The following is a 13062-nucleotide window of genomic DNA, read 5'->3' as shown; positions in this document are numbered from 1 at the left end:
TGAGCAAACACTTTCCACAAATACCACTTAGTCCCACGTCCACCTCCAATAACGACTACACCTAATCCAGTCCAATCGAAGAATTCAGTCTGCTCTCCATTAAGACCGGTTTCTCAATTACAGTTTCCCAAATCCCTCTTCCTCTATGAGAATTCACTGACTTCACCCAAACACCAATAATAAAAGGCAGAAGGTAGAGGGTTCCGATCTTTGCCATCTCCACCACTACCCACCCTTCGCCATTACACCCCGAAGTGGTTTGCTCAGAAGGTGAACTAGTTTGCTCTTCACTCACTTGTCCATCGCTGTCACCCTCCCTAAGCCCTTCCACACTCCCAAGACGGCCACCAACTCCGCCTCAGAGTGCGCCCAGGCCCGCCACCTGCGCCGGCCCCACCTGGGCTCACCCGGCCCTCCCGGGCTCCCTCGGTCGGCCCGCAGGACTCCGCACGCCCCCTCCCCACAGGGCACCAGTCCGGCCGCAGCCCATTCTTCCTCCAAACTCCATAAGCCTCTTCCACTCGCCCAGCCCCAGCTCCCCGCCGCGCCCGACTCGCCCCGGGCGGCCGAGGGGAAGAGGCTGGGCGTCTGCGGCGGGACCCGACCTACCGGGCCCGCGACGCCCCTCGCCGGGCGGAGAAGCCGCTCCCGCGGCCGGCGCCCTGGGAGCCCTCGGAAGCCCCGGAGCGAGCGGGGGGCCCGGAGGCCGGGGCTGCGGGCGCCGGGGCCTACTCACCAGAAGCTGGCGGAGCGTGGTAGCCGGCGCGCCCCCGGGCCTGAGGAGCAGGACGCGGCCCCGGCGCGCGTCCCTACCCCGGGACCTCGCTCGGCGCGGCGAGCTGGGAGCTCACTCCAGCCGCCGCCGCCGCCGCCGCTGCTGCTTCGCCACCTTGGCCGCCATCTTGACTCAACCCCTCTCCCTCCCCCCCGGGTCCGGCGGCCGCCGCTAAGACGGCTCCGGCGCCGGCTCCTCCTCCTTCCGGAGGGCTGGGAGATCGACTCCCTCCGCTGGCCGAACGCGGCTCCTACCTCGGCCGAGCTTCCTGGGTCGCCCCGCGCCTGGTCCCCTCGGCTCTCCCCTCGGCCTGGCGGCGGCGGTCCCCTCGAGCGGAGACGGGGCCGGGGCCGCGCTGTGCCCGGCCGGACACAGCGCGCTGCCATCGCGCACTCGGGCCGGGGCGGCCGCCGCGAGCCGGCCGGCTCCCGCGCGCTTGGGGCCTTCCCCGGGGCGTGGGAAAGGGAAGGGCCTGAGACCCCTCCGCGGCGCGGCGGCACCATGGCCGCCGCCTCCTCGGGCCCGGGCTGCGGGGAGGGAAGTCAGGTCCCCAGTGCTGGGAGCCGGAGGGCTGCACGTCGACCTACCCAAGATAGTTTCCAGGGCTGCGGCTGTAATTCGCAGCGGGACTTCACTGACATGTCAGGTGATGCTGATTTGTCCGTGATGTCTTTCCTTAATCTAGAGTCACCCGTCGGAGGAGCCCGTGGCTCTCGCGACTACGAAGTGCGCTCTCTCAGCCTTACTCTTCTAGAGAAATCACTGGACGGTTCCTCGTAACCGCGTGCTTTTCCTTCAGAGGAGCCACCACTCCACATGCCAAAATGAAGGATAAACAAAGTCGGTTCATCCGGATAAAGGGGCGAGCCAAATAATTACGAGAAAGTCTCAGGTTTTAACAAATGATTTACAAAATGGTGAATGGAGAGGAGGGAATTCAAGATAGGGAGGGCGGGTATTTTCAAACGCTTCTTTTTAAACCCATGGCACTATAAGGACAAGGCTAGAAAGCTGGACGGCAAGGGAGTCGTCTCGAAATCGAGAAGGCAAAAAGACGTCGTAGATGCTGCAGAAAGTAGAACTAGATAAAGAACGGTTGGGGGGTGTCCTTGTAAAACCACAACAGGAACCCAGCGTTTTAAGCCTCTGGTCGGCAAAACGGACTTAAACTCGGAACGCAATTTCCGCGAGCGCAGTTTTCCCGCCGGAGGCTGGGTGTGCGGCAGCCTTCCTCCTGCGCAGGCGCAGTGCCGCCTGGAGAGGATGGAAGCCGTGGGGTTTCTATGTTTGGGAGCTGCGGTCCTAGCCTGGGGGTTCCTCTGGGTTTGGGACTCCTGGGAAAGAATGAAGAGTCAGGAGCCGGCTGGCGTCCCGGGAGGTGGAAGCAGGACCCTCCTAGTGATCGCGCACCCCGACGATGAAGCCATGTTCTTTGCTCCCACTGTGCTGGGCTTGGCCCGCCTGAGGCACCGGCTGTCGTTGCTCTGCTTCTCTGCAGGTAGGAGGCTATAGGCGGGGCGCTGGGAGCTGGGGCTGTGAAGGGTATTCTGGTGCTGATCTCAGTCGGCTTCTTCCCGAAGGGAAGCTAAGTTTAGGGAGCTAAGTGAATACAACGAAAGTCCCTTCTCTGGGCACTTCTCGGAGGATGGTGGCCCCAGCCTGTGGACTGCATCGGCCAACTTCCCAGGTTGGTTGGGGACGTCCAGACAATCTAGGCTGTATCGTACCTGCTCAAGCCCTTAACATTTTACTGCGAAAGGTAGCACAGGACCTTCCTGCTGCTTTTAAAATCCATTTTGTGCTAGAAAGATACATATGTCAAATTGAAGAGAGATTCGGATCATGAGACTAGGAAGTAATTTTATAGGTAATTTTAGAGTTCAGTTCCACCAACTTTGAGTGAAGAGGCCTCTCAAAGAGTAAGTCCTCCTTAACCATACAGAAAAGATGGACTGGGAAAACAAAAGTGACCATGATACTGGACTATGGTGGTATTTGCACAACTGTATAAATGACATTGAACTGTACATAGACAGTGGGTATGTAAAATTATACCTCAATAAAGCTGTTTTTAACAAATGCCCATGACCTCTTTTCCCACTTGGTTGTGTGTCATTAGAGTTCTTTTTCTACACTGATTTTGTACAGAAATCCCATTTTATACAGAAATCCCATTTTATACAATTTTACATTTTTCACTGAACATTAGTTTTCATTCATTTACCAAATATTTGTTTTTTATTATTTTTTTTAAAGATTTTATTTATTTGAGAGAGAGCACTACCAGTGGGGAGAGGCAGAGGGAGAGGGAGAAGCAGACTCCCTGCTGAGTGGAGAGCCCTACAAGAGGCTCGATCCCAGGACGCCAAGATCATGACCCCAGTGGAAGGCAGATTCTTAAGGACTGAGCCACCCAGGTGACCCTACCAAATATTTATTAAAAATTTATGTGCATATGTTAATTAATTGAATTTAAATAAATAAAAAAAGAAATTATATGTAAAAATTAATAAACAAGCCATTTTTTAAAGAAAAATTATGTGCACTGCACACTATTAGAATGGCCAAAATCCATAGCATTGACAACACCAAATGCTGGTGAGGGTGTGAAGGAACAGGAACTCTTAACTCATTGATGACGGGAATGCAAAATGCTTCAGCCACTTTGGGAGACTATTAGTTTCTTATAAAAAACTAAACATGCTCAGGGGCACCTGGGTGGCTCAGTCGTTAAGCGTCTGCCTTTGGCTCAGGGCGTGATCCTGGCGTTCTGGGATCGAGCCCCACATCAGGCTCCTCTGCTGGGAGCCTGCTTCTTCCTCTCCCACTCCCCCTGCTTGTCTCTCTCTCTCACTGGCTATCTCTGTGTCAAATAAATTTTTTTTAAAAAATCTTTAAAAAAAAAACTAAACATGCTCTTACCAAACCGTCCAGCAATCACCCTCCCTGTTATTTACCGAAAGGAGTTGAAAACATGTCCACGAAAAAACCTATCCACAGGTGTTTATAGCAGCTTTACTCAAAATTGCCAAACCTTGAAAGCAACTAAAACTACATCCAGATGTTAGAATATTATTCAACGCTAAACAGAAATGAACTATCGAGCCATGAAAAACATGGAGGAACCTTAAATGCATATCACTAAGTGGAAGAAGCCCATCTGAAAAGGCCAAATACTGTATGATTCCAACCATATGACATTCTGGAAAAGGCAGAACTATAAGGACAGTAAAAAAGATCAGTGGCTGCCGGGGGGGTTGGGGGGAAAGAAGGATGAGTTGGAGGAACACAGAGGATTCTTCTGCAGTGAAAATACTGTATGGTATAATAACAAGGGACACATGTCATCGTACAATTGTCCAAACCCGCAAACCGTACACCACCAAGAGCGAGGCCTAATGTAAACTATGGACTTTGGGTGATTATGATGTGTCAATGTAGGTTCATCCATTGGAACATGTACCACTTGCATGGGGGATGTTGATCATGAGAAAGACTGTGCCTGTGTAGGGACGAGGGGTATATATGAAATCTCCATTCGTTCCTCTCAATTTTGGTGTGAACCTAAAACTGCTCTAAAAAGCATAGTTTTAATTAAAAAAATAACTTTGTAATTAAAAAAATTATATGCTAGTCCTTACTCTATATACCCTAGGAATAAAACAGTGAAACAAGCTAGACTCATTTGCAAGATGTCCTTGTGAAACATAATGTAAGCATTTACCCATGTCAATAAGAACTAGATAATAATAGCCTTTGTTTCAAGTTTTTATTTAAATTCTAGTTAATTAACGTGTAGTGTAACATTGGTTTCAGGATAATAGCCTTTTAAATGGTTTCATTGAGATAAACCCTAATTTAGTCATCCCTTTATTGTATGTATCTTTAGGGGGGTTTTGCCAGTTTAGCACTAACACAGGTAACAGCATTTTTATGTATTTCATCGTATTTCATTAGGACTGATTTCTAAATGTGGCTGTTTTTAAAGCTTCGTATGCAAATCTAATTCCCCAAAACATACCAATTTATATTCTCACTAACAGGTAATGAGAGTATCTGCCTTAATAATAGCACCCTTTCTAGCATGGACTTGTATTTTATGTGTTACTTCTTGACATAATACTTTTTCCCCTCAAAATCTTTTGTTGCCAGTGAGGTTAAACCCGTTTTTCATATTTATTGAGAATATGGGTCTACGAGCTTTTTCTTCTCAGTTTGTGCTGTTACGGATGTTAATTGTAAATAGGTAGAGGTAATGGCCTCATTGTTTGCTTTTATGTTTTATAGTACAACCACGGGAGGCAAATAGTAACAAATTTGTTTCAAGTTCTTGGAGAGAAACCTGGATTTTATTTACCAAGTATTATAAGTGCAATGGCTTCTTCAGTAAATTTCTCCTTATTTTTTAGCAGGTTGGAACTTCCAGAAACCAAAATATTTTCAAATGAAAAAATATAAGGCATCCCCTTGGTACATATTAAATATACAGTATCTTTGTCTTGCAAGTGTTTCCTCTGAACTGAACTTGCCATTTAAATTGTTCTCTTGTAACTGTTTTAGAAAGATTGATTTATTTATTAGAGAGAGCATGGGGGTGGGGGGTGCACTGAGAGGGAGAGAGAGATTCTTAAGCAGGCACCACGCCCAGCACGGAGCCCATGGCGGGGCTCCACCTCAAGACCCTGAGATCATGACCTGAGCCGAAATCAAGAGTTGATGGCTTAACCAACCAAGCCACCCAGGCGCCCCTCTTGTGATTTTTAAATTTCTTTTATTTTTCTAATTACTTTTAAAATCCCCAATTCATTCAAAAGGTGCAGATTAAACATGACCCACACTCCTAATTTACTTTAACATGAAAAGCAGGAAGCTAGTAATTTGTGATACGATACGGTGAAAGCTGTAATAGCATTGATAGAGAAGATACTATGGACACAAGTGGAGAAAAGCATGAATTCTCATCTCAAGGTTTTAGATAAAGGAAACTTCTCCAAAGAGGTTTTCTTCCGAGCTGGTCTTTAAAAATAGGACTAGGTGTATAGGAAATGGGCCACACTGTTCTAGGCAGTAGTACAAGCATCAGTAAGTCTTGGACTTAAATGAGCATTCATTCTAACTACATTGCCAGTTTTAAGGGGCAGGGAAAGAAATGTACTATTTTGTTATTAGTTCCTCATTTAATACTTTCAGCAATCCCATGATAGTCATTATTAAATATATAAAACATTGTGTGTGTGTCATTTGTTATTCCTGTTTTACAAATATGGAAACTGAATCACAAGGAGGTTAAATAACTTGACTAAAGTGACCAGCTAGAATATAGAGACTCCCGGACCCTGTTCTTTTTTTTTTTTTTTTTTTAAGATTTTATTTATTCATTTGACAGAGAGAGAGAGATAGCCAATGAGAGAGGGAACACAAGCAGGGGGAGTGGGAGAGAAAGAAGCAGGCTCCCAGCAGAAGAGCCCGATGTGGGGCTCGATCCCAGAACTCCAGGATCACGCCCTGAGCCAAAGGCAGACACTTAACGACTGAGCCACCCAGGCACCCCCTGGACCCTGTTCTAAACCATTACACCCAGTCTGCCTCTCGCATTGTCTAGTACGCTGTATCAATTGAAGAAATAACTATTTTGATTCCCAGTATATGTTCCAAGACCCACTAGTTCATCAAACTGCCATTAAATTAAATTTTGGAGATATTAACCAGATGTGCTGTCCCGCACTTAGAGGTTCACAGCCCTCATTAGAATATCAACATCTTTGGGGCGCCTGGGTGGCACAGCGGTTAAGCGTCTGCCTTTGGCTCAGGGCGTGATCCCGGCGTTATGGGATCGAGCCCCACATCAGGCTCCTCCGCTATGAGCCTGCTGCTTCCTCTCCCACTCCCCCTGCTTGTGTTCCCTCTCTCGCTGGCTGTCTCTATCTCTGTCAAATAAATAAATAAAATCTTTTAAAAAAAAAATCAACATCTTTGAGAAGTCTTATAAAATAGCCTGTTTACCTTTGTTTCATCCAACATTTCTCCAGTTTATGTAACCACCGAAATACCTATTAATTTACACATGGGAGAAAGCTGCTATGGTAGCTACAGTAGGCTGTTACTGATTATCTTTGGTGGAGAATTGACACAACGAGGTCTGTGTTTTAGAAAGCTCATTCTGGTGGCAATGTGGAGAATGGTTTAGAGGGAAAAATTGAAGTTGGGGAAAACCAGTTCAGCCCCTCCTTTCCCCTCAGACTGTACTCCACTTCTCATACATGAGATTTCCCTGTATCTTATACTGTTCTCTTTGTCACTTTGACATCCCTGTGCCAATATCATGCTATCTTAATTACTGTAGTTTTTGGTTTGGTTTGGTTTGGTTTGGTCTTTGTAAGATTTTATTTTCGGGGTGCCTGGATGGCTCAGTCGGTTAAGCATCTGCCATCAGCTCAGGTCCTGATCTCAGAGTCCTAGGATCGAGCCCCATGTTGGGCTCACTGCTGAGCCTGCTTCTCCCCTGCCTCTGCTGCACCCCCTGCTTGTGTTCTCTCTCTCTTTTTCTCTCTCTCTCAAATAAATAAATAAATCTTAAAACGAAAAAGATTTTATTGTTTTAAGTAATCTCTACATCCAGCGTGAGGCTCAAACTCATAACCCTGAGATCAAGAGTCACACATTCCACAGACTGAGCCAGCCAAGCACTCCGTTTAAAAAAAAAAAAAAAAAGATTTTATTGGGGTGGCCTGGGTGGCCCAGTCGGTTAAGGGTCTGACTCTTGACTTAGGTTCAGGTCATTATCTCAGGGTCATGAGATCAAGCCCCGCCTTGGGGGCTCTGCCATTGGCTCAGCATGAAGTCTGCTTAAGACTCTCTTTTCCCCTTCCTCAGCCCCTCCCTTCCATGCTCTCTCTCTCAAATAAATTTTTTTAAAAATTCAGGGGATTCTAAATCTAAATCTAAAAAAATATTAGAGAGAGAGGGAGCACAAGTGGAGGGAAGGACAGAGGGAGAGGGAGAAGAAGACTCCCCACTAAGCGGGGAGCCCAACGCAGGGCTGGATCCCAGGACCCTGAGATCACAACCCGAGCCAAAGTTAGACACTTAACCGACTGAGCCAGGCGCCCCAGCCAAGCACCCCGTAATTACTGTAGCTTTTATACACTGTTATCTGGTATGATACGCCCTCTGATCTGTGGTTCTTCAGGGTGTGTTTGCTGTTTTTGACCCTTTTTTCTCCCAAATACATTTTAGAATAAGGTTGGTTGTGTTCAAGGAAAAACTTTTCTGGCATTTTCATTGGAATTTCACTGACTGTTGATCAATATAAGGGAAGTTGATGTATTTTCTTTTTCTTTTTTTGAAAGTTGACATATTTTCAATATAGTCTTCCCATCTATGATTTTACAATCTGCTGGTTTACACTGGCCTGCTTTAATGTCTATAAAATGTTTTATAACAGTCTTACATATATATTGAGATGATTAGTAATGTTGTCCTTTAATCTGTTTCTCATATCCAGAGGTTCTCTTTGCAAATAGAATAGTCTTGTTACATTTTCATAGTTTGATCCTCTCTTTTATTTCTTTAAATATATATATCTGCTTCTAATAATTCTAGTTTTTGGAGTCTTTGTGTCTGATTCTGCTCTTTCAGTAACTCCTTCTGAGTGACTTCTTTCCAAGTGTATTTTGCGGGTCTTTTTTTTTTTTTTAATCATAAGCACATGTTTCTTGGAACCATACTTATAATATTTTGATGATTTATATCTGCTTCAGCCAGTCAGCAAAGGGTACTGCCCACCTTAGATCACGCCAAACCAGAATTTTTTATTTTATTTTATTTTTTTAAAGATTTTATTTATATGACAGAGAGACACAACGAGAGAGGGAACACAAGCAGGGGGAGTGGGAGAGGGAGAAGCAGGTTTCCCACCAAGCGGGGAGCCCGACGCGGGGCTCGATTCCAGGCCCCTGGGATCATGACCTGAGCCGAAGGCGGACGCTTAATGACTGGAGCCACCCAGGCGCCCCTCCAAACCAGAATTTTAGATTGAGATTTTTCAGACTGTAGAGCTAGCGTAAGCTCAGGGCCCAAACCCAAGTGCATTAACTGTCTAATGCTGTGTGACAAATTATCTCAAAACTTAGTGGCTTAAGGCAATAACGATTCCTTATGTCTCATGGCTTCAAACAGCACAGTAGTCTCCACGCCACAATGCTTAGTACCTCAGCTGGCAGCCCCAAAGGCTGGGGACTAGAATCACCTGAATCAGCTAGAGCTGACCAGAACATCCACATATGGTAAGTCCCTGTAATTTGGGCTTCTTAAGCTGGTGGCCAGGTTCCTGGGCAAGAATTCTGAGAGCAAGCCTGCACGAAGGGATAGGTAGCCACATGACCTTTTATGGTCTAGCCTTGGGAATCAGGCAGTGTCACTTTCACCGCATTCTGCTTGTCAGGGCAGATCCCAAGTCCCATCCAGATTCAAGGAGAGAAATAGACTCCACCTGTTGATAGGGACAGCAAGGTTCTCTAAGTGCATGTGGGACTAGAAATACTGCTGTAGCTATTTTTGGAAAACACAGTGTGCCTCACCAAGTGAAAACAAGCGTGTGCTTCACAGTTCGTAGGGGATGACGTTTTCCTCATTTTCCTTCCCTCTGGAACCTGAGACAGAGATATAGCTCCACCATCTCTGCTTCGAGTGGGTTTTCTCCTAGTTCGCCTGCTGTAGATTTGGCCTCTTAAACGTCCTGTCTTCATGTAGAGGTCTCCTTATTTGCACCCAACCTTTATCTCCTCCTGCCCTGACTTTAGGCCACCAGGCGTAGGTTCCCTGGGTTCCAGTGCCCTCTACCTGTCTGGATTTGTGCTTACCTATTGTTTGAGATCTCCAAAGATAGCCCTTACTTTCCTACTAATTCAGCCATACACTCTTTTCTCTTTTTTTTAAGAGTTTATTTATTTGAGAAAGAGAGAGAACAAGCGGCGGGGAGGGGCAGAGAGAGAGAGAAGTAGACGCCCTATTGAGCAGGAAGCCCGACATGGGGCTGGATCCCAGGACCCTGGGATCATGACCTGAGCCAAAGGCAGTCGCTTAATTGACTGAGTCACCCAGGTGCCCCTCAGCGATACATCCTAAAACATGTTGGCCTTTCATTTCACCTGTTCAGGCATTCTGTGCTAAGAAGGTCCCTCCAGACATCTGATCCACCTTACTTCCTAAAACAGAACTTATCAGGATATTTTTAATACTGCTTTTTAACCATGAATAATTCTTCAGCATTTTCCTCATTGAGCTATATTTCGATCCAGCCTCAAGGTGTTAGTCTCATTTCACTTTTTTCTTTCTGATCCAGTACATTTGGGATTTCTAAAAAAGTATGATCTTAAGTATTCACTGTACCCTGTTGAGAATGGAATATATTAGTAATATTTAAAATTATGAATTCTATGTACACCTGAAACTGCACCCATCAGTTATATCTCAATAAAAATCAAACAAAAATAAGTTAAAAAAATAAATTAAAACATGAATTCTGTTTCTTTAAGGGAGTTACAGAAACTTCAAAACATGACACAAAGGTTACATATATTTCTGGTCCTAATTTATAAAAATAAAAATTTTATATTTCTATACATAAATACACGTATATATAAATAAAATAGGTGTTTTTCCCTAAGGTTTCGGTTGATAGGATTTCCATATGATCATGCTAACCAAAGAATACATAGGCATCCAAGGACTCACTGGAAACAATGCTTATTCATAGACATTGATGCTGATGGGTGAACTGATAGGTTAGCTGTTTATGAGCACTTTATATATTTCTAAATATATATTTACCTTCTTTTTTTAATAATTAAGCTTAGTATTTATATGCCATTTCTACACAACCCCTATTCTGAACCTAGCAGTATTTAAGTATCTGTAAAAATGTTTATGTCTTGCTGAGTATTTACCCAATTAAAGAATGCTACACACTTTTCAGAGCTTTTATTTACTTAATAAGTTAGAATTTTAAGTCTAAAAATAAAGGACTTGCTTAAACTATGAGAAACCATAAAAGAAATGCTAATAAACATCAGGGAAGAAGATCAAGTCAGAGACCAAAGAGAAGTCCCACAGTGACAAAGATTGACATGAACTGTGAAAAGGAAAGACACAAGTGTGAAAGAGAAGGAAAATGCAGTAGAACTCATCTGATAGAAGTATAGAATGGGAATAATCAAAACAATGCATTCTGAAGAGCTTAGTATTGGAAATACTTGTTATAACTGCTCACTGCAGTGAATTAGACACCATTCTCATGCAGTACATAGATCATTCCATCCGATACAGATATGACCAAATATTCAGAAGAAGTTTCCCATATGTTTGGTCTTGTTAATGACAAGCTATGTGTAAGTCACAGATCAAGGAAACTAACAAAAAGTAATATTCCCCTTAGTAAACATCTTTATTAACATACTCCTTTTAGGGGGCGCCTGGGTGGCACAGCCGTTAAGCGTCTGCCTTCGGCTCAGGGCGTGATCCCGGCGTTATGGGATCGAGCCCCACATCAGGCTCCTCCGCTATGAGCCTGCTTCTTCCTCTTCCACTCCCCCTGCCTGTGTTCCCTCTCTCGCTGGCTGTCTCTCTGTCAAATAAATAAAATCTTTAAAAAAAAAAAATACTCCTTTTAGGAATAATAAGGAAATACAGTACTTCTTGTGCCTGAAACTAAGTAACATTGTGTATCAGCTCTACTTCAATAATAATTTTTTAAAAATACAGTACTTACAAGCATGAGTATATTCGTTGATAATAGCATATGGCAGTGTTCCTTGATCTTGACTGCATAGACACATGCTCAGGTTGTTGGGTTTTTTTTAAATGATCTTTTAAAAACTTGTTCTACCAGTTTTGTTTTGTTTAAGATTTTATTTTTAAGTAATCCACACTGAACATGGGGCTTGAACTCACAACCCCGAGATCAAGAGTCGCGTGCTCCACGCCCTGAGCCAGCCAGGCGCCCCTCTACCAGTTTTAAAGACCTAGTTTCTGGGGCACCTGGGTGGCACAATTGGTTAAGACACCGGCTCTTGGTTTGAGCTCAGGTCCTAATCTCGGTCAAGATCTCAGGTTTGTGAGATTGGGCTCCGTGGCAGGCCCCACGGTCAGTGTAGAGTCTGCTTAAGATTCTCTCTCTCTCCCTCTGCCCCTCCCACTCATGCACTCTCTCTCTCTAAAATAAATAAGTAAATCTTAAAAAAAAAGACATAATTTCTGTTTTATGGTGATAGCTAATAATTGAAAGATTTTTATTCAGTGCAAATCTAATTTTTTAATATTTTTTATTGTAGAAAAACATACATAACATGAAATTTACCATTTTAGCCATTTTTAAATATTCAGTGAGTGGCATGAAGTACATTCACAATATTGTGTAACCATCACCACTATCTGTTTCCAGAACTTTTTCATCAACCCCAGCAGAATTCCACATATTAAGCAATAATTCCCCATTTCTTCCTCTCCCCAGCCTCTGGCTACCACTAGTGTACTCCGTCTCCAGAATAATTTAAGTATTCTAGGTACTTCGTATAAGTAAAGTCATGCAATAGTTGTCCTTTTATGTCTGGCTTTTTTTTTTTTTTTAAGATTTTATTTATTTATTTGAGAGAGAGAGAGAGCACAAGCAGGGGGAGGGGAGGAGCAGACTCTGCCTAGCAGGGAGCCTGATGTGGGACTCAATCCTGGGACTCCAGAACCATGACCTGAGCCGAAGGCAGACACTTAAGCAACTGAGGCACCCAGGCTCCCCTTATGTCTGCCTTACTTTAATTAGCATTATGTTTTCAAAGTTCATCCATGTTGTAGCATGTATCAGAATTTCATTCCTTTTTAAGACTGAATAATACCCCATTATATGTATATAGAACATTTTGCTTATTTGGACACCTGGGTTGTTTCCTTTTTTTGGGTATTGTGAATAATGCTGCTAAGAACACAGGTACACAAGTATCTATTTGAGTCCCTGTTTTCAGTTTTTTTGAGTATATACATAGGAGTAGAATTGCTGAGTTATATGTTAATTCTATGTTTAAATTTTTGAGGCATCACCAAACTGTTTTCCACAGCAGCTATACCATTTTATGTTCCCACCAGCAATGCACAAGGGTTTCAATTTCCCCACATCCTCACTTACACTTGTAATTTTTTGTGGTGATGGCTTTTTGTTTTGTTCTGCTTTTAGATTTTATTTTTAAGTAATCTCTACACCCAGCATGGGGCTCGAACTCACAACCCCGAGATCAAGA

General features: G+C 44.2%; 2 protein-coding genes across 18 annotated transcripts in view; one reads left to right on the top strand and one right to left on the bottom strand.

The window, feature by feature from the left end:
- The window catches only part of NCOR1 (nuclear receptor corepressor 1), a 155308-nt gene extending 154357 nt beyond the window's left edge, over positions 1-951 (bottom strand). For 13 of the 15 annotated variants that reach the window (XM_040630088.1, XM_040630100.1, XM_040630094.1 and 10 more), the window contains exon 1: positions 737-950. The gene's annotated coding sequence lies outside the window, so the exon portion shown is untranslated. Of the gene's footprint in view, positions 1-736 lie in introns of all 15 variants that reach the window. The other 2 variants (XM_040630098.1, XM_040630099.1) reach the window with 1 other exon arrangement.
- Positions 952-1288: 337 nt separating this feature from the next.
- PIGL (phosphatidylinositol glycan anchor biosynthesis class L) overlaps positions 1289-13062 on the top strand; it is a 77354-nt gene continuing 65580 nt past the window's right edge. For all 3 annotated transcript variants that reach the window (XM_040630087.1, XM_008686010.2, XM_008686009.2), the window contains exon 1: positions 1289-2273. In XM_040630087.1, coding sequence (XP_040486021.1) covers positions 2039-2273 — 235 coding nt within the window. In that variant the 5' untranslated portion in view covers positions 1289-2038. The remainder of the gene's footprint in view (positions 2274-13062) is intronic.

Source organism: Ursus maritimus, unplaced genomic scaffold, assembly GCF_017311325.1.
Source record: "Ursus maritimus isolate PB19 unplaced genomic scaffold, ASM1731132v1 scaffold_14, whole genome shotgun sequence".
Taxonomy (NCBI): domain Eukaryota; kingdom Metazoa; phylum Chordata; class Mammalia; order Carnivora; family Ursidae; genus Ursus; species Ursus maritimus.
The sequence above is the reverse complement of the archived record's forward strand: the minus strand, read 5'-3'. Positions and strand labels throughout refer to the sequence as shown.